Here is a 20,411-nt window from a genome sequence, read left to right as displayed (position 1 = left end):
AGTCTGCAGAGCTGTACTGTAGTATACTGCACTGGCCTGTGCTTTGCAGTAAACACAAGCAGGAAAGGCGCTCAGGGGATGTGAGTGGTGAGGGGCGGGGGTGCAGTGTGGTCAGCCCAGCCTCTCTCTGAACAAAGAGGAACAGACAGCCCAGCCCACTGCCCCCCCAGCCCCACCACTTTCAACTAAAACTTGACTGTACTGTATTATACTGAACTCTGACATACTATAAATGAAACTCCAGGATACAAGCAATACCAGGGGTTTATTTGAGCCATCACTGGCGCAGGTAATTTTTTTTATGTCGAAGTTACATTTTTCCATGTGTCAAAAAAGGCTAAGCATTACAGCAGCTCCTCCTGCTCGCCACCGAGCTTCAGGACAATTTTCCAGAGTTTTGTTACGTTTGCCAGTACAAAACAAAACAAAAAAAAAAAGATATTTATATAAAAACGGAACAATAAATCATCAAAACAAAAAAAGCCGTTTAAATTACTGGAATTCTCAGCGAGTTTCCTGTCCTCATGAATATTAACAGTATATTATCAATAAGGACCCGCCCTGATATAATGAGTTCTGGTTCCGATTGGCAGAAGTTTAATGAGGCTGTGAATATTCATTATGTACAAACATTAAGATTCGTGAGCACAGGCAAACTGCATGAGAGAGGGCCACGCCCCCCGTACTGGATTGGTCTCTTCTGCATTCCCTTCTTGCTGATTGGCTGTTCACACATAAGCCCCTCCCATCTTTTCTTCCAAGTACCCGCCCTCTACCCCAACCTCCCAGGAAGCCCCGGTGATGCCCAGGTCATATGATCAGCGGGAGAAAGGTGACGGCATTCCTCAGAACTGCAAAACAGACAGAGGGACATTAAGTCATCCGCACACACATAATTGCTGGCTTTATGAAAATGTATGTATAAAGGGTGTTTGGGAGCGAGACTACTAGCGGGAGGCGAGAAATTCCAGAGTGAAAGGAAAGTATTTTTTTTAGTGTTTATTTAATATTTAATGAATGGCTTTTGCCAATGTAGCACACTTGTGTGTAAGCAGCGGGGAAACTGGCACGTCTCTCGCTCTCCTCTCCAACTTATCTGTGGTTCCCTGTGATGTCACAGATGTCATGTGACTCTTTCTTGCTCTCTGATTGGATACTTGTCCAGGATGATTTCATGAAATTAGGACTCTTCTCTATTGCTTGAAATCACAAGAAATCTGATTTGTTTCAATTTCACAGTGAAATTTCGAGGACATCTTGGGTTGCAATCGGATTACATGGAAATGCACTAGTGTATCGCAGCCTTTAAGGATTAAATTGGGAATGTGTAAAGCTAAATATTTGACAGACTTAACAATGAGAGAGAATCCATGACACTATGTATACATGTGTACAACAATTGACATCCTATAATACCCCATGCACATGTGTGAAAGACATGACTGTACAATGACTAATCATGGTCCCCGTCGCCCTGTTCTGGCGTGTCAAGTCTTCGGCAACACTGATGTCACCATCAGGCCAACTGAAGTTTTTAGTAAATCGAGAGACAAAAATACGCCGTGAACAAAAAGGCAGAGATGAAGGGAAGGAGAGACTGAGGGATGTGGTGAGGAGAGAGAGGTGGAGGCGCTCACGTTCTTGAGGAACTCCTCGGCGACTATGCGGGCGCGGGCATTGACGGACAGCTTCATCTCGCTGATCTCCTTGTCGATCTCCTCCATGAAGTTGATGACGAAGTCCACCAGCTTGTGTTTGTACATCTGCTCCGTGTGGAAGTTTGTGATCAGGAAGCTTATGTCGTAGCCCTGGGGACGGACGGACAGTTATTGACAGACAGACGGACACGGAGTTATAGACTGAAAGATGGACAGATTTACAGACAGACGGATACGGAGTTACACAGTTCTGGTCTAACCTCCACAGGTTTCCTTCTCAGGATGAAGAAGCTCTCTGCTCTCATCATCATGAAGCGCATGAACTTGTGGCACAGGATCTTCTCGATTTCATCTGCCTGTGGGAGCCAATCACAGAGCAGTCAGCACCCACACCCCTATCCACCAATCACAGGCTGGTCAACAACCCCCTACACCAATCAGAGAGCACTCAATCACACCGACCTGCTTGACAGAGATGCTGACTCGCACAGAGTTGATGGATCCCTCGATCAGGACCTTCTCCTTCTCATTACGGCTGATGATGACAGGCTGCAGGAGAAGCTCCTTACTGCTCCTGTGGGTGGGGGGGGAGTAACAGAGGGGCCAGCGAGTGGTCAGTCATGGGGGTCCGCCTCACAGGAAGGAAGTTATGAGGCTGGAGGTGGTTTCCATGAGCTCTGCTCCTGGGCACCTCGTCAAAACCCCAGCCAACCTCATACCTTCCTTACAACTTCCTCACAACTTTAATGTGCATCCACAACCAACCCCCCACCGGAATGTACCCTCCTGACCCCGTCACCCCAGGACTCACCGGACCTCCACCTCGGGCTTGTTGTGCCTCTCTACCACCTGCGAGGAGAAGTTCTCCAAGCACAGCGCCGCCTGCAGGGTGGCACGCACCGCACTGAGATAGGGCCGCAGAGTCGCTGTCTGGAGGGGGGGGGGGGGGAAGGGGAAGAGAGAAAATTAAACATAGTATAATGCAAAAAGTGAACCGATTATTACTATTATAAATAAATAATTCACAAGTATATTTCAAGTCAGGAATTCCTCCAGAATTCCTGGAGAGAGAGAGAGCGAGCATGTACAGGAGGGGCTGGCCTCCCTGCAGTATCACATTCCTTCCATTTCTCTCCCCCTCTCTCTCTCCCTCCTTCCCCCATGTGCAAGTCTGGGCGTGTCGTCAGGAAGCTGTATATATATTTTTTCATGGTAACTTCAGAATTCCACCAACAATTGCCAAGACCCCCCCCCCACCACCCCATAGTGGAGCCAGCACCCCAGGCACAGAGCTGTCCCCCTTTTCAAAAACTCCCCTCTTCAGACCTGACTCTCTGCCTTGCGAGCCAAACACGGATATCCCGAGCACAGCACAGCACAGCATTGCACATTCTCCTACCGCACACCACAGCAGCCTGCACTTCAGCACAGTGCCATTCGGTTTGGCAAACCACAGCACTGTGGAAGATCACACCAGCGCAACACAGCACCTCCTGGGTAATCATTAGGAACACCACGACACTCTTGCTTGTGCTACACCTGCGTCTCACACAGCGTATCTGGCACCACACGTCAGTCTCACACTGCGTCCTTTCTGCAGTGCTCTGTGAAATCGCTCCCGGCAGCATCACTGTCCTGCACCATGCCCTCTCTCGCGGACCGCCTGGTTAGCGCAAGGCTAAGAGCAGCAATCGATTTCATTTTGCAAAATGTTATTTCTCCCATTTCAAGTGGGAAGAGAAGCTATGTGTGTTACAGTAACTAATCAGCACACACAGCTTCCTGCCCACACATTCGGGAGAAAAGCCTGTGACAGTTAGGGAAAATCAGGCCATGGAGGTCTGAAACAACTAGTCATCAACCACGGAGGAGGAGGAGGAGGAGAGGGAAGGGGAAGAAGAGTCAGTCTCTCTGCAATAGACAGGGTTGCAGCAACAGTTAAGAAGTTCAGGAGGAGAGCAGGAGCAAAGACACCCAAGTTCAAGTATGTGTTTACTGACTGACAGGCCATTGCAAGTGAAGGAGACGGAGTGCCAGCCCCCCCACAGGGAGAGAACACACTCACACGAGCAGTAATACAGTAATATTAGTAAAAATAGCGCATTACGAAGGGCACTAATAACAGCACTACCTCTGACACTAAAACACAAACAGCACTTCCCCCCTGACCGTGCTAAATCAATGACAGGGACACCGGCACAGCTGCACTTCTGCTAACCTGCCTCTACGGAGTGCATTTTACACACACAGTCACACGAACACACACCTCCTCCTGCACACAGTGACACAGAGACCAGGAGAAACTGCAACATCACACACCTGAGCGTAAAGCACAGAAGCGCAATAGTCAATCACTAATACAGTCATTTCCTTAACTTTTTGAAGAAAAGTTGATTTCATTATGACATAGTACTTTATTTACATTACAAGTTGACTCACATGCAAACAGTGAACTGCACGAAGTCTCACACACACACACACACTGTGCGCAGAAACTCAAGCTGCTGCGGATGTTGCGTCTCGACCCCCCGGTCCCGCTCAGCTGTACAGCTCATTCGGCAACTTCTGCAATTCCCACCGTCCGACTGAGCTGAGCAGCTCCCAGCCCCCCTGCGCACTGAACACAGGCGTGTGCATTTAACCAGATCCTTACTGATCAAGGTCTTACTGTGATTGTGTGTTACATAATAAGAGTAACAATCCACATTACATTGCAACATCGCCAGTGAAAGCACAGCAGCGCGCAGTAACTGAGCCACAGCAAAACCCAACTTCCCGCACAGACCGCCGGAGCAGCCCGGCGCTCTAAGGCACCTCGGCCGCTAACGGTCCCGGGCCGCAGCACCACCAACTCCGCGCCAGCCATCCCCGCAGCCTCGACCCGGCCCTCGGCCCCTGGCTCCGGAGCGACGGGCTGGCTGCCTGTCGGACGATCGGAGAAATCTGGGCGGGGATCGGGCAACAGCGACCCGATTCTCAGACCCAAACTCGGCGCGGACACCCGTGCACCTCCCCCCGCCCGCCGACCTCCGCCCGCACCGTCGCGTCAGCGCGGATCTCTAATTAAACGCGTTAATTACAGAATAATTCTCAATCGAAAACGCTCCGCTCATTACCATGTCGCCGTATCCGCAGGAAAACAAGACGGAAGTGCACCCTCCGCGCATGCGCAGCGCGGCTCTTCCGTGAACCCTTCTCCTTTCTCTTGGGCCGTTCCATTCGTGGCGCCTCGGGGGGAGCGGCGGAAAAACGAGTGTGTTTCTTATTACGGTCGTGATATGTTTTGCGTTCAGTCAGGTCTTGTGGAAACAGCCACCGCGAAAGATAAATATCGTAAAGACTGGCATCACAAAAATACTCCGATATAATAAAACATGAAATGGGCTGTACAGGTTTGTGCACCAGTATATACCAGCCTCCGGGAGGACGGGGTCTAACTATGCGCTCGGAGGGAAACTGAGCACCGAAAACGGAATAAAACCATATAATCTGCACAACTCAAGTTTATTATTATTGTTGTTTCTTCTTGTTATTGTTATTTGAATTGACTCGTTGCTTATATTAACACCCCCTTCCATTTCGGCTTCCACTTTGGATCGGTCTGCTCTTTTCTTCCATATAAGGCAATAAGGGCCGCCGGATTGGTGCGGTTGAGTGTAGGGGAGTCTCCGCCGCTGAGCGCCGCTTCGACAATCCGGACAGTCAAATCTGTATTCAGCTCTGTATAACCGCGGAGGCAGACGTGTTCTGGAAGATGCGCAAGAACTAAAACAATGACTGCGTTTTCTCCGAGGCGTGTCATAAATGTGTATATTGTCCCAGTTCAACCACACGCTCAGCCCCCGCCCTGCCCCTCTATGGTTTCTTCGCCAGGAACATACCATTTGGATAATGCCCGTTCAATGTGGGTACAAGGGAGTAACCGAGAAGGAGGGGGGGGGTTAATAATTAAAAAGAACCCACATACATGCAAATTAACCTCTCCGAACAGCACACAACTTTAAAACACAATTATACACATGCATGTCCCCCCTCACAACGCTCAATATGGTGCATTACTTAATTTCACCGTAGAGAGCGGATCTGTGCCCTGGCCACCCCTCCAGGCGGCCAATGGTACAGCCAGTAATGGATGCTGCTTTCTGGAGGTAAATGTATTGGTTTTGTTTTTAAACACTCCGTCCGCGTTAAGCGAGGCAGGGCCGGGGCGACATCACGACCACGGGCCGGTGACAGAGACACGGCACTGACCGATACTGTGGGTTTTCCGCGCACACACACACCCCACAGTGAGACGCACAGCCCAGCCCCGTGCGGGTGTGCGGGGGGCTGTTGTTCGTGCGTGTTTACAATGGCAGCGTGCAGCCCCGCAGTGAGGCACCGTGCAGCCTGTGTGCAGCCTGTGTGCATCCCTGTGCTGCTGTTTGTGTGGCTGCTGGGGGGCTTTAGTCGTTTAGCAGAGCTGTGCTGTGCTGTGCTGTGCTGTGCAGCCAAGCCTCTGCAGAAACTGTGGAAAGCATACGGACGCAAATGCAGCGGAGCAGGGAGATGAATGAAGTCAATTTCATAATGCTGACTGTATTGTCATTTGTGAGCAATTACACACTGTTCGCTTCTCAGACATTGCACAACACTGTGTCCGTCTCTCTCTCCCTCGGGGTGTCTCGGATTGACCCGTTTTGCCAAAACATGTCTCTCTGTCTGTCTCCTGCTTTCTCCCCCTCGCCCTGACTCTCTCTATCTCTCTCTCCCTCCTGTGTCGGGGTGAGGGAGCTGCAGGACTGATTCCCTCTCGCCCTGCTCTTCTCTAACCACCATTCTCTCTCTCTCTCTCTCTCTCTCTCTCTCTCTCTCTCAGAGTGCCAGTATGAGCGAGCTGAAGGACTGCCCCCCCCTGCAGTACTATGACTTCAAGCCGGTGGAGCATGGCAAGGTGTGCCCACGGTACACGGCGGTGCTGGGCCGCGCCGAGGACGACGGCATCGGCATCGAGGAGTTGGACACCCTGCAGCTGGAGCTCGAGACGCTGCTGTCCTCCGCCAGCCGTCGACTGAGAGCCCTGGAGGAGCAGAGACAGGTGAGAGAGGCTGCCTGACTGTCCGTCTCAGTCCGTCTGCCTGTCTCTGTTAGTCTCTCCGTCTTTCTCACTCTCACTCTCTCTCTCACTCTCTCTCTCTCAGATCCTGACCGACTGGCAGGACAAGAAGGGCGACAAGCGCTTCCTGAAACTGGGGAAGGAGTCCGAGCTGTCCGCCCCCCCCCGCCATGCCAAGCCCAAGAAGCAGAAGCTGGAGGGCAAGGGTGGCCACGGCCCCGGACCCGGACCCGGCCGGCCCAAGTCCAAGAACCTGCAGCCCAAGGTCCAGGAGTACGAGTTCAGCGAGGAGCCGCAGGACGCGCCCCGCATCCCCAAGAACGACGCCCCCAACAGGTGCGGCTGGGCGCTGGGGTCACTGAGACACTGATAGTGTGGTCAGTGTGTCTGTGGGTCAGTGTGACAGTGTGACGGTGTGTCTGTCCTCAGGTTCTGGGCGTCAGTGGAGCCGTACTGCGCTGACATTACTAGTGAGGAGATCCGGGTCCTGGAGGAGCTGCTGAAACCCCCCGAGGACGAGGCGGAGTACTACAAGGTACGGACCGGGCTGTTCTGTACTGATCCGTATTAAAGCACTGCAGCACCAACTGGGCTGTATCGCCCTGCACTGTGTGGCAGTACTGAGGCACCGGCTAGGTACAGTCATGCACTGCTGTGTCACCTTGTCGTGTAGTAGTCTGAAGTGCTCGTTTTCTGCTGTGTTGTCGTGTGCCGTGCCGTCATGCGCACTGTTGTGTTATACTGTTGTGTTACGGTGTGTTGTCGTGTGCAGGTGCCCGCCCTGGGGAAGCACTACTCGCAGCGCTGGGCTCAGGAGGACCTGCTGGAGGAGCAGAGAGACGGCGCACGCTCCAACGACAAGAAGAAGGGCATCATGGGCCCTCTGTCCGAGTTGGATGCCAAGGGTGAGAGAGAGAGGAGGGGGAGAGGGGGGCAGGAGAGGATAGGTGAGGTGAGGTGAGGCGTGGCGCGGCACAGTTTCCAAGATGGGGGGCAAACAGTGTGCCAGGGTCTCACTCACTCCATTTTCTATCTCTGTCTCTGTGTCTCCACACAGATGTTGACGCCCTGCTGAAGAAGTCTGAATCGCAGCACGACCCCCCTGAGGAAGGATGTCCCTTCGGCCCACTCACACAGCGCCTCCTGCAGGCCCTCGTGGAGGTCTGACTCTCTGACACACACTGACGCTCTGACACACACTAACACTGACTGACGCTCTGAGACACAGATACACCGAAACACAGTGACACACACACACACGCAGGGAGACGCACTGAGACACAGTGACTCACGCACAGTAAAATACTGTTTTATTGGGATAAGTATTTTACATTTCATTAAATAAAAACATTCAAAATTTTAATACTTATGATTAAAAAAATGTAAAATAAATTCTTAAAATCACTTAAAATTTTTAAAATCTAACAGTGATAAACAAAATACATGAACTCAAATAAACGTGCAATAAATCAAATAAACTTGTGATCAGGGCAATACTGCCAAATAAATCCATTAAACAAATAAACAATATGGTCAAATACATTGAAAATAACTCAGGCACAGGGAGACGCACTGAGACACGGTGACACGCAGACAGGGAGACGCACACGGAGATGGTGATAACTAACAACCCCCTGACTCCCCAACAGGAGAATATTATCTCCCCGATGGAGGACTCTCCGATCCCAGAGGTCCCTGGGAAGGATGGAGGGACCGACGGAGCCAGCACCTCCCCCCGCAGCCAGGGCAAGGCCTTCAGGTAAGTACCCCAATACCCCCTACTGCCCCTAATAGCCCCCTATGCCTTCCCCTGTTACCCCCCTGTAGACTGCTACCGTAATAAATGCCACACACTAACTGTCCCCTCCCTCTCTCCCTCAGCGTGCCGCACACTCGCTCTCTGGAGTCGCGGATCAAGGAGGAGCTGGTGTCTCAGGGGCTGCTGGAGGCGGAGGAGCGTGGGGGGCCAGGGGGGCCGGGCGGCGACTGTGAGGACGAGGTGCTAGCCGAGCTGCACAAGAGGCAGGCGGAGCTGAAGGCCCTGAGCACACACAACCGAGCGCGCAAGCAGGACCTGCTGAGGTGAGCGGGGAGGGAGGAGTGGGCACAGAGGAGGAGAGACTGTCTTAAGCTGAGGTCACGCTACGCAATTTTTAGCCTGATTTGGCCCTCCCGACAAATCTACATGCATCCATGTCTTCACACACACTCTTTTCTCTCTGTTTGTCCGCACAGACGAACACACAAACAGCAGCGTTCTTGTGGCACAGATTTCCAGAGTTTTGCACAGATCTGCAGAAATCCACCGATTTCATGGGACATCTGCGCTACATGAACGTGACCTGTAATTTTCCAGGTCCATGTTTGTTTACTTTGTCTCTGGATGGATCGCGCGTGTTTCTGTGAGATCTGGGGAGTTTAGAGGCTGTGTTAGAGCTCCCTGTGATCAGTCATTAAGTGTGTGTGTCCCTGTGCTGGAGCGATCATGTAGTGTGCACTCCTTCACCGCGCAAAAGACACGCAAGCGGTGAGCCCACCGTTCTCAGAATCAGATTGTAGAAATCATGTGACCCCAGCATTAGTGTCTCATTCAGTGTGTATCAGAGTCTTGACCTTTTTGTTAGTGTGTCAGTCAGTGTGTCAGCGTGCCAGTCAGTGTGTGACCGTGCATCTCTCTGCGTCTGCCCCGCAGGCTGGCCCGGGAGGAGACGAGCCGGCAGGAGCTGCGCCAGCGCGTGCGCGTCTCAGACAACGAGGTGATGGAGGCGTTCCGGCGCATCATGGCGGCACGGCAGAAGAAGCGCACGCCCACCAAGAAGGAGAAGGAGCAGGCGTGGAGAGCACTGAGAGAGCGGGAGAGCATCCTCAAACTCCTGGACGGGTAGAGGAGAGGAGAGGGGGAGGAGGAGGAGGAGAGCGACTGGGTGCATAGAGAGGAGAGGAGGAAGAAGGCATCCCGTCATTGCAGATGGACAGAGAGAATCCAAGAGACTGTACAGACCCCCCCCCCCTCTCCGGTGTGCCAGTGATGTCAGCGCCTCGTCGCCGCCCTGGTCCCACAGGCGTGTTGTAAATACTGTGTGTCTGTGTGTGTCTGTAGCGGTGACATCATTCCCCGGAACGTGGCCGGTGGAATGCAGAACTCTCAGCCTGCACGATCACACTCAGAAGGGTTTTTCAGGGGGGAGGGGGATTTTGTTCAATTGTTCTACAAGGCGCTGGTGTTGGTACCCAAAACGCAGGCAGCCGTGAGAAGAGAGCGTTTGGTACACGATTCCACAATCACAAAAGCGCCGCGCTCTAGGGTGTTTCAAAACCCGCAGGCTCCGGACTCGGGGGCGGGAGCTGTGCCGGGACAGGACAACTCGATGACACGGAGACGCAGGCTGGGGCTCAGTGAGGGGGTGGGGACAGGCCACCACTGCACAGATTACCCCCCCCTCGCCACATTTCCCCCGTGTCCGTGTTCTGCTCTCTGTCCTTCACTTCTATTTCTTTGACCCCTCCCCCCACACACACACAGCTTTAGTCTTTGTATATGTTTTGTTGTGTATGAATGGAAACTCACTGATAGACTTTGGGGGAAAAAATAAAAAAAACTACTGAAAACTCTGTGTGGTGGGTCTCTCTGTGTGTCTCTGTGTGCGTCTGTGTATGTATCTGTGTGTGGTGTGTGTCTGTGTATCAGCTCGATGTCACTTTTAACAGGGTAGATCAGGCATTGTTTAAACCGATGTGGGGTAGTACAGCACTGTGTGTGGGGCAGTTGGGGACAGTGCAGTCCACTGAGTGGAAACGCAGCCCCCACCTCACCAAGAGGCTCAGTTCACCAGCTCGAACACTTCATTAAAATGCTGATAAATTATTCAAACTACCCAGATTAGACTTTTCCAACCCTCATCTTCCTCGATTTCACTCAGGGACATTTTCTAATTTGGGATTTTCCATTATTTTGTTATGAAATTATGAGCCCTAACATCAGGTGTTTCAAGGTATGTATTGGTTATTGGTAGAATATGGAGCGGCCTCCCCAGATGATAAACCTCCAGTAGGGGGCGGTATCGATGTAGCTGCCCGGGCGCCTCCATCACGCAGTGTAGTAGACAAACCCCACCTCCTCCATTCGGCCCCAGTCATGTGACAGGGGAAGCGGCTGACCGCGTAACGGCTTCGGTGACGTCTCTGTGTTGCTGCTGCTGGCGGGCAGGTTCGGAGTGGAGTCGGAGAGGCTCGGAGTCAGTGTCGACCCGGCGGCTCTCAGCCCAACTACCCGTCAGGTACGAGTAACAGTTTAGTAATAGTTTCATACTCACAGAGAGAGGAGAAATAATATATTACGGCGGAAGTGTCAGTAGTTTGCACATGGCTCTGTTTATATGCAGTTGTTGTTGGTGATGACTTACGATGAAGCCGTTTTGCATTCAAAGACGCGGCTGCCTGCTAACACTGCGAGCAATTGGAGGATCTCTAACATTTCACATTGTGCAAAAGTGACGTAACTGTCGTGCATTTGTACGCAACAAATCAACACCGCCGAGTCTAACCGAACTGCGACAAAACACCGAACACAAATAGGGAGCAGCAACGGCGCGAAGGCGGCTGTTCGCAGTGAGTTAGTGTTACTGCGTTTACTATAATACTCTGTATAACAGGAAACTGCACATACACCCAGGGGGCTGCAGTTTCCTGTTATACTCAGTATTATAATAAGGTTTATAACGTTTACTCTGCATCGCTGGGGGAGGGGGCAGCCACCTGTCTGCCACCCCTCGAGGGCCACAGCTGCACCGCCCCGGTAACTCTTGACTGTCCTCTCCGTGTCCCAGCGTGGTCCGCTCTGTGGCTGTGGGCTCCAGAGCGGCAATGTGTGGGCGGACGGCCTGCACTCTGGCCCCAGACGAGCTGAGCCGGGCCTCATGGTACCGGGACCGGTCAGGTCGGCGCCGTAGGCCCCAGTGGAGGGAGGGGGACGCGGAGAAGTACCGGCCCTCCTACAACCGGAGCCCTCAGTCCCTCGGCCCCGTGCTGCTCTCACACCGGCACTTCAATAAGGTAGCACTGTGAGTGTGTGTGTGTGTCTATCTTTCCTACTTCACTCTCTCCTGCCTCTCGCCGTGCTCTGTCCCCCACCTCTTTCTTTCCCTCTCTCCCTGCAGGACGCCCCAGTGGATGAGTGTGTGCTGGCGCTGATGCGCTGGGGTCTGGTTCCTGCCTGGTTCCGCGACAGCGACCCGAAGGCACTGCAGTTCAGCACCAGCAACTGCCGCAGCGAGAGCATCCTGCAGAAGAAATCGTACAAGGTGTTGCTCCCACACATTCTCACTCACTCACTCACTCACTCACTCACTCATTCACACTCACTGAATGACTCACTCCCACACATTCACCCACTCTCACTGTCCCTCCCTCTGTGCTCCCATCTCGGTGTGTCCAGGAGCCGCTGCTGCAGGGCAGGCGCTGCGTCGTCCTGGTGGACGGATTCTACGAGTGGCGTCGGCAGGAGAAGGACAAGCAGCCCTTCTTCATCTACTTCCCCCAGAGCCCCCCAGGGCTGGACCCTGCAGCCCCCAAGCCTCCGAGCTGCCCACACCTCCTGGACCAGGTCAGCTGGACACACTGACGCACGCACACTCACTCACACTGTGTCGGTGACGTCCTTGTGTCTGTATTAATCTCTCTCTCTCTCTCTCTCTCTCTCTCTCCTGCAGGGTGAGGAGGGCGAGGGCAGCGAGTGGACAGGCTGGAAGCTGCTAACGGTGGCTGGGCTGTTTGACCGCTGGTCGCCCCCCGGAGGTGGGGAGGACCTCTACAGCTACACTGTCCTCACCGTGGAGGCCTCCCCCAGCCTGCAGGGCATTCACGACCGGTGAGAGGAGGCACAGGGGGGACAGCACAGTGTGTAGTGCGTGCCTTTCAGGTGGGGTGCAGGGTGTAGATTGTGCAGTGTGTAGAGCGTGGGGGACAGGGTGTGCAGTGTGTAGAGCGTGTGTTGATGGCGCTGTGCTGCAGGATGCCGGCAGTGCTGGACGGGGAGGACGCAGTGCAGCGCTGGCTGGACTTCGGGGAGGTTCGGCCGCTGGACGCCCTTACGCTGCTGCGCCCCACGGATTGCCTGACCTTTCACCCTGTCTCTGCGCTTGTCAACAACTCCCGCAACAACTCACCAACTTGTCTGCAGCCGAGCCAGGTACAGCACAGCACTACACACACACACACACAGGTACAGCACTGCACACACACACAGGTACAGCACAGCACAGCTCAGGTACAGTGAAGGAAAAAAGTATTTGATCCCCTGCTGATTTTGTACGTTTGCCCACTGACAAAGAAATGATCAGTCTATAATTTTAATGGTAGGTGTGTTTTAACAGTGAGAGACAGAATAACAACAATAAAATCCAGAAAAACGCATTTCAAAAAGTTATTAATTGATTTGCATGTTAATGAGGGAAATAAGTATTTGATCCCCTATCAATCAGCAAGATTTCTGGCTCCCAGGTGTCTTTTATACAGGTAACGAGCTGAGATTAGGAGCACTATCTTAAAGGGACTCTCCTAATCTCAGCGCGTTACCTGTATAAAAGACACCTGTCCACAGAAGCTATCAATCAATCAGATTCCAAACTCTCCACCAACAGGTGACAACAGTTGGTGCGATTATAAGCAAATGGAAGAAACACAAAATAACTGTCAGTCTCCCTCAGTCTGGGGCTCCATGCAAGATCTCACCTCGTGGAGTTTCAATGATCATGAGAACGGTGAGGAATCACCCCAGAACTACACGGGAGGATCTTGTTAATGATCTCAAGGCAGCTGGGACCATAGTCACCAAGAAAACAATTGGTAACACAGTACGCCGTGAAGGACTGAAATCCTGCAGCGCCCGCTAGGTCCCCCTGCTCAAGAAAGCACATGTTCATTGGCAAACTTCAGACGGGCCTGTACATCTGAATGATTCAGAGGAGAACTGGGTGAAAGTGTTGTGGTCAGATGAGACCAAAATCGAGCTCTTTGGCATCAACTCAACTCGCCGTGTTTGGAGGAGGAGGAATGACCCCAAGAACACCATCCCCACCGTCAAACATGGAGGTGGAAACATTATGCTTTGGGGGTGTTTTTCTGCTACGGGGACAGGACAACTGCACCACATCAAAGGGACGATGGACGGGGCCATGTACCGTCAAATCTTGGGTGAGAACCTCCTTCCCTCAGCCAGGGCATTGAAAATGGGTCGTGGATGGGTATTCCAGCATGACAATGACCCAAAACACACAGCCAAGGCAACAAAGGAGTGGCTCAAGAAGAAGCACATTAAGGTCCTGGAGTGGCCTAGCCAGTCTCCAGACCTTAATCCCATAGAAAATCTGTGGAGGGAGCTGAAGGTTCGAGTTGCCAAACGTCAGCCTCGAAACCTTAATGACTTGGAGAGGATCTGCAAAGAGCACTGGGACAAAATCCCTCCTGAGATGTGTGCAAACCTGGTGGCCAACTACAAGAAACGTCTGACCTCTGTGATCGCCAACAAGGGTTTAGCCACCAAGTACTAAATCCAAGGGGTCAAATACTTATTTCCCTCATTAACATGCAAATCAATTTATAACTTTTTTGAAATGCGTTTTTCTGGATTTTATTGTTGTTATTCTGTCTCTCACTGTTAAAATACACCTACCATTAAAATTATAGACTGATCATTTCTTTGACAGTGGGCAAACGTACAAAATCAGCAGGGGATCAAATACTTTTTTCCCTCACTGTACACACACAGGTACAGCACTACACACACACACACAGGTGCAGCACTACACACACACAGGTACAGCATAGCACTACACACACACACAGGTACAGCACTACACACACACACACAGGTGCAGCACTACACACACACAGGTACAGCACAGCACTACACACACACACAGGTACAGCACTACACACACACACACACACAGGTACAGCACAGCACTACACACACACACAGGTACAGCACAGCACTACACAGGTACAGCACTACACACTCACACACAGGTACAGCACAGCACTACACACACACACACAGGTACAGCACAGCACTACACACACACACACAGGTACAGCACAGCACTACACACACACACAGGTACAGCACTACACACACACACACACACAGGTACAGCACTACACACACACAGGTACAGCACAGCACTACACACTCACACACAGGTACAGCACAGCACTACACACACACAGGTACAGCACTACACACACACACACAGGTACAGCACTACACAGGTACAGCACTACACACTCACACACAGGTACAGCACTACACACTCACACACACAGGTACAGCACAGCACTACACACACACACACACAGGTACAGCACTACACACACACACACACACAGGTACAGCACAGCACTACACACACACACACAGGTACAGCACAGCACTACACACACACAGGTACAGCACCATACACACACACACACACAGGTACAGCACAGCACTACACACACACAGGTACAGCACAGCACTACACACACACAGGTACAGCACTACACACACACACACAGGTACAGCACTACACACACACACACACACAGGTACAGCACTACACACACAGGTACAGCACAGCACTACACACACACACAGGTACAGCACAGCACTACACAGGTACAGCACTACACACTCACACACAGGTACAGCACCACACACACACACAGGTACAGCACAGCACTACACACACAGGTACAGCACAGCACTACACACACACACAGGTACAGCACTACACACACACACACACACGGGTACAGCACTACACACACACAGGTACAGCACTACACACACAGGTACAGCACTGCACACACACACACACAGGTACAGCACTACACGCACACACAGGTACAGTACTACACACAGGTACAGCACTACACACACACACACAGGTACAGCACAGCACTACACACACACAGGTACAGCACTACACACACACACACACAGGTACAGCACTACACACACACACAGGTACAGCATAGCACTACACACACACACAGGTACAGCACAGCACTACACACACACACAGGTACAGCACTACACACACACACACACACAGGTACAGCACTACACACACACACACACACAGGTACAGCACAGCACTACACACACACACACACAGGTACAGCACAGCACTACACACACACACATACACACAGGTACAGCACTACACACACACACACAGGTACAGCACAGCACTACACACACACACAGGTACAGCACAGCACTACACAGGTACAGCACTACACACTCACACACAGGTACAACACTACACACACACACACAGGTACAGCACTACACACACAGGTACAGCACAGCACTACACAGGTACAGCACTACACACTCACACACAGGTACAACACTACACACACACACACAGGTACAGCACAGCACTACACACACACACAGGTATAGCACAGCACTACACACACACACAGGTACAGCACTACACACACACACACACACACAGGTACAGCACTACACACACACAGGTACAGCACAGCACTACACGCACACACAGGTACAGTACTACACACAGGTACAGCACTACACACACACACACAGGTACAGCACAGCACTACACACACTTAGGTACAGCACTACACACACACACACACAGGTACAGCACAAACACACACACAGGTACAGCACAGCACTACACACACACACACAGGTACAGCACTACACACACAGGTACAGCACAGCACTACACACACACACACACACACAGGTACAGCACTACACACATGTACAGCACAGCACTACACACACACACACAGGTACAGCACTACACACAGGTACAGCACTACACACACACAGGTACAGCACAGCACTACACACACACAGGTACAGCACTACACACACACACACACAGGTACAACACTACACACACACACAGGTACAGCACAGCACTACACGCACACAGGTACAGCACTACACACACACACACAGGTACAATACAGCACTACACACACACAGGTACAGCACTACACACACACACACACACACACAGGTACCGCACTACACACTCACACATGTACAGCACAGCACTACAAACACACACAGGTACAGCACAGCACTACAAACACACACAGGTACAGCACTACACACTCACACACACAGGTACAGCACAGCACTACACACACACACAGGTACAGCACAGCACTACACACACACACAAAGGTACAGCACTACACACACACACACAGGTACAGTACAGCACTACACACACACACACACAGGTACATCACTACACAATCACACATGTACAGCACAGCACTACACACACACACACACACAGGTACAGCACTACACACACACACACAGGTACTGCACTACATACACAGGTACAGCACTACACACGCACAAACATGTACAGCACAGCACTACACACACACACACAGGTACTGCACTACATACACAGGTACTGCACTACATACACAGCTACAGCACTACACACACACAAACATGTACAGCACAGCACTACACACACACACACACACAGGTACAGCACTACACACTCACACACAGATACAGCACTTCACACACACACAGGTACAGCACTACACACACAGGTACAGCACTACACACACACACAGGTACAGCACTGCACATACACACACACAGGTACAGTACAGCACTACACACACACACAGGTACAGCACTACACACACACACAGGTACAGCACTACACACACAGGTACAGTACAGCACTACACACACACACACAGGTACAGTACAGCACTACACACACACACACAGGTACAGCACAGCACTACACACACAGGTACAGCACAGCACTACACACACACACACAGGTACAGCACTACACACACACACAGGTACAGTACAGCACTACACACACACACACACACTCAGGTACAGCACTACACACACACACACAGGTACAGTACAGCACTACACACACACACACAGGTATAGCACAGCACTGCACACACACACACAGGTACAGCACTACACACACACACACAGGTACAGTACAGCACTACACACACACACACACACACACAGGTACAGCACAGCACTACACACACACAGGTACAGCACTGCACACACACACACAGGTACAGTACAGCACTACACACACAGGTACAGTACAGCACTACACACACAGGTACAGCACTGCACACACACACACAGGTACAGTACAACACTACACACACACAGGTACAGCACAGCACTACACACACACACACACAGGTACAGCACTACACACACACACAGATACAGCACTACACACACACACAGGTACAGCACTACACACACAGGTACAGCACTACACACTCACACACAGGTGCAGCACTACACACACACAGGTACAGCATAGCACTACACACACACACAGGTACAGCACTACACACACACACACAGGTGCAGCACTACACACACACAGGTACAGCACAGCACTACACACACACACAGGTACAGCACTACACACACACACACACACAGGTACAGCACAGCACTACACACACACACAGGTACAGCACAGCACTACACAGGTACAGCACTACACACTCACACACAGGTACAGCACAGCACTACACACACACACACAGGTACAGCACAGCACTACACACACACACACAGGTACAGCACAGCACTACACACACACACAGGTACAGCACTACACACACACACACACAGGTACAGCACTACACACACACAGGTACAGCACAGCACTACACACTCACACACAGGTACAGCACAGCACTACACACACACAGGTACAGCACTACACACACACACACAGGTACAGCACTACACAGGTACAGCACTACACACTCACACACAGGTACAGCACTACACACTCACACACACAGGTACAGCACAGCACTACACACACACACACAGGTACAGCACTACACACACACACACACACAGGTACAGCACAGCACTACACACACACACACAGGTACAGCACAGCACTACACACACACAGGTACAGCACCATACACACACACACACACAGGTACAGCACAGCACTACACACACACAGGTACAGCACAGCACTACACACACACAGGTACAGCACTACACACACACACACAGGTACAGCACTACACACACACACACACACAGGTACAGCACTACACACACAGGTACAGCACAGCACTACACACACACACAGGTACAGCACAGCACTACACAGGTACAGCACTACACACTCACACACAGGTACAGCACCACACACACACACACACACAGGTACAGCACAGCACTACACACACAGGTACAGCACAGCACTACACACACACACAGGTACAGCACTACACACACACACACACACGGGTACAGCACTACACACACACAGGTACAGCACTACACACACAGGTACAGCACTGCACACACACACACACAGGTACAGCACTACACGCACACACAGGTACAGTACTACACACAGGTACAGCACTACACACACACACACAGGTACAGCACAGCACTACACACACACAGGTACAGCACTACACACACACACACACACAGGTACAGCACTACACACACACACAGGTACAGCATAGCACTACACACACACACAGGTACAGCACAGCACTACACACACACACAGGTACAGCACTACACACACACACACACACACAGGTACAGCACTACACACACACACACACACAGGTACAGCACAGCACTACACACACACACACACAGGTACAGCACAGCACTACACACACACACATACACACAGGTACAGCACTACACACACACACACAGGTACAGCACAGCACTACACACACACACAGGTACAGCACAGCACTACACAGGTACAGCACTACACACTCACACACAGGTACAACACTACACACACACACACAGGTACAGCACTACACACACAGGTACAGCACAGCACTACACAGGTACAGCACTACACACTCACACACAGGTACAACACTACACACACACACACAGGTACAGCACAGCACTACACACACACACACAGGTATAGCACAGCACTACACACACACACAGGTACAGCACTACACACACACACACACACACAGGTACAGCACTACACACACACAGGTACAGCACAGCACTACACGCACACACAGGTACAGTACTACACACAGGTACAGCACTACACACACACACACAGGTACAGCACAGCACTACACACACTTAGGTACAGCACTACACACACACACACACAGGTACAGCACAAACACACACACAGGTACAGCACAGCACTACACACACACACACAGGTACAGCACTACACACACAGGTACAGCACAGCACTACACACACACACACACACACAGGTACAGCACTACACACATGCACAGCACTACACACACACACACAGGTACAGCACTACACACAGGTACAGCACTACACACACACAGGTACAGCACAGCACTACACACACACAGGTACAGCACTACACACACACACACACAGGTACAACACTACACACACACACAGGTACAGCACAGCACTACACGCACACAGGTACAGCACTACACACACACACACAGGTACAATACAGCACTACACACACACAGGTACAGCACTACACACACACACACACACACACAGGTACCGCACTACACACTCACACATGTACAGCACAGCACTACAAACACACACA

The 20,411-nt window shown here is 51.7% G+C and overlaps 3 protein-coding genes across 5 annotated transcripts in view; 2 read left to right on the top strand and 1 right to left on the bottom strand.

Annotated features, from left to right (window-relative positions):
• LOC136746788 (tubulin monoglycylase TTLL3) overlaps positions 1-5,440 on the bottom strand; it is a 13,617-nt gene extending 8,177 nt beyond the window's left edge. Inside the window, exons 1-5 of the mRNA XM_066699549.1 lie at positions 4,775-5,440; positions 2,470-2,588; positions 2,121-2,232; positions 1,919-2,014; positions 1,638-1,808 (exon numbers count right to left, since the gene is read on the bottom strand). Of these exons, the coding sequence (XP_066555646.1) occupies positions 1,638-1,808; positions 1,919-2,014; positions 2,121-2,232; positions 2,470-2,588; positions 4,775-4,825 (549 nt within the window). The 5' untranslated portion in view covers positions 4,826-5,440. The remainder of the gene's footprint in view (positions 1-1,637; positions 1,809-1,918; positions 2,015-2,120; positions 2,233-2,469; positions 2,589-4,774) is intronic.
• Positions 5,441-5,662: 222 nt separating this feature from the next.
• Positions 5,663-10,362, top strand: tada3l (transcriptional adaptor 3 (NGG1 homolog, yeast)-like). Of its 3 annotated transcripts, none has more exons than XM_066697639.1 (9): positions 5,663-5,806; positions 6,517-6,735; positions 6,839-7,089; positions 7,183-7,288; positions 7,526-7,658; positions 7,811-7,914; positions 8,403-8,512; positions 8,635-8,835; positions 9,446-10,362. In XM_066697639.1, exons 1-9 carry the CDS (start codon positions 5,678-5,680, stop codon positions 9,636-9,638), a joined length of 1,446 nt encoding a protein of 481 aa, XP_066553736.1. In that variant the 5' UTR covers positions 5,663-5,677; the 3' UTR covers positions 9,639-10,362. The 3 variants fall into 3 exon arrangements, with proteins under 3 accessions (XP_066553736.1, XP_066553738.1, XP_066553737.1); XM_066697641.1 differs by having other exon boundaries at positions 5,792-5,916; XM_066697640.1 differs by lacking the exon at positions 5,663-5,806 and adding an exon at positions 6,081-6,248.
• A 540-nt stretch (positions 10,363-10,902) lies between these two features.
• The window catches only part of hmces (5-hydroxymethylcytosine binding, ES cell specific), a 62,463-nt gene continuing 52,954 nt past the window's right edge, over positions 10,903-20,411 (top strand). The window contains exons 1-6 of the mRNA XM_066697638.1: positions 10,903-11,030; positions 11,580-11,805; positions 11,910-12,053; positions 12,188-12,355; positions 12,462-12,619; positions 12,763-12,940. Coding sequence (XP_066553735.1) covers positions 11,617-11,805; positions 11,910-12,053; positions 12,188-12,355; positions 12,462-12,619; positions 12,763-12,940 — 837 coding nt within the window. The 5' untranslated portion in view covers positions 10,903-11,030; positions 11,580-11,616. The remainder of the gene's footprint in view (positions 11,031-11,579; positions 11,806-11,909; positions 12,054-12,187; positions 12,356-12,461; positions 12,620-12,762; positions 12,941-20,411) is intronic.

The sequence above is a fragment of the Amia ocellicauda genome, chromosome 3 (assembly GCF_036373705.1).
Source record: "Amia ocellicauda isolate fAmiCal2 chromosome 3, fAmiCal2.hap1, whole genome shotgun sequence".
NCBI classification, from domain to species: Eukaryota; Metazoa; Chordata; class Actinopteri; order Amiiformes; family Amiidae; genus Amia; species Amia ocellicauda.
The sequence above is the reverse complement of the archived record's forward strand: the minus strand, read 5'-3'. Positions and strand labels throughout refer to the sequence as shown.

Excerpts from the sequence above, each read along its gene's own strand:
- tada3l (XM_066697639.1), top strand. The coding sequence starts at position 5,678 with ATGCATGTCCCCCCTCACAACGCTCAATATGGTGCATTACTTAATTTC. Across the intron at positions 6,736-6,838 it reads CCCTGGAGGAGCAGAGACAG|ATCCTGACCGACTGGCAGGA; the intron begins GTGAGAGAGGCT and ends TCTCTCTCTCAG. Across the intron at positions 7,915-8,402 it reads TCCTGCAGGCCCTCGTGGAG|GAGAATATTATCTCCCCGAT; the intron begins GTCTGACTCTCT and ends ACTCCCCAACAG.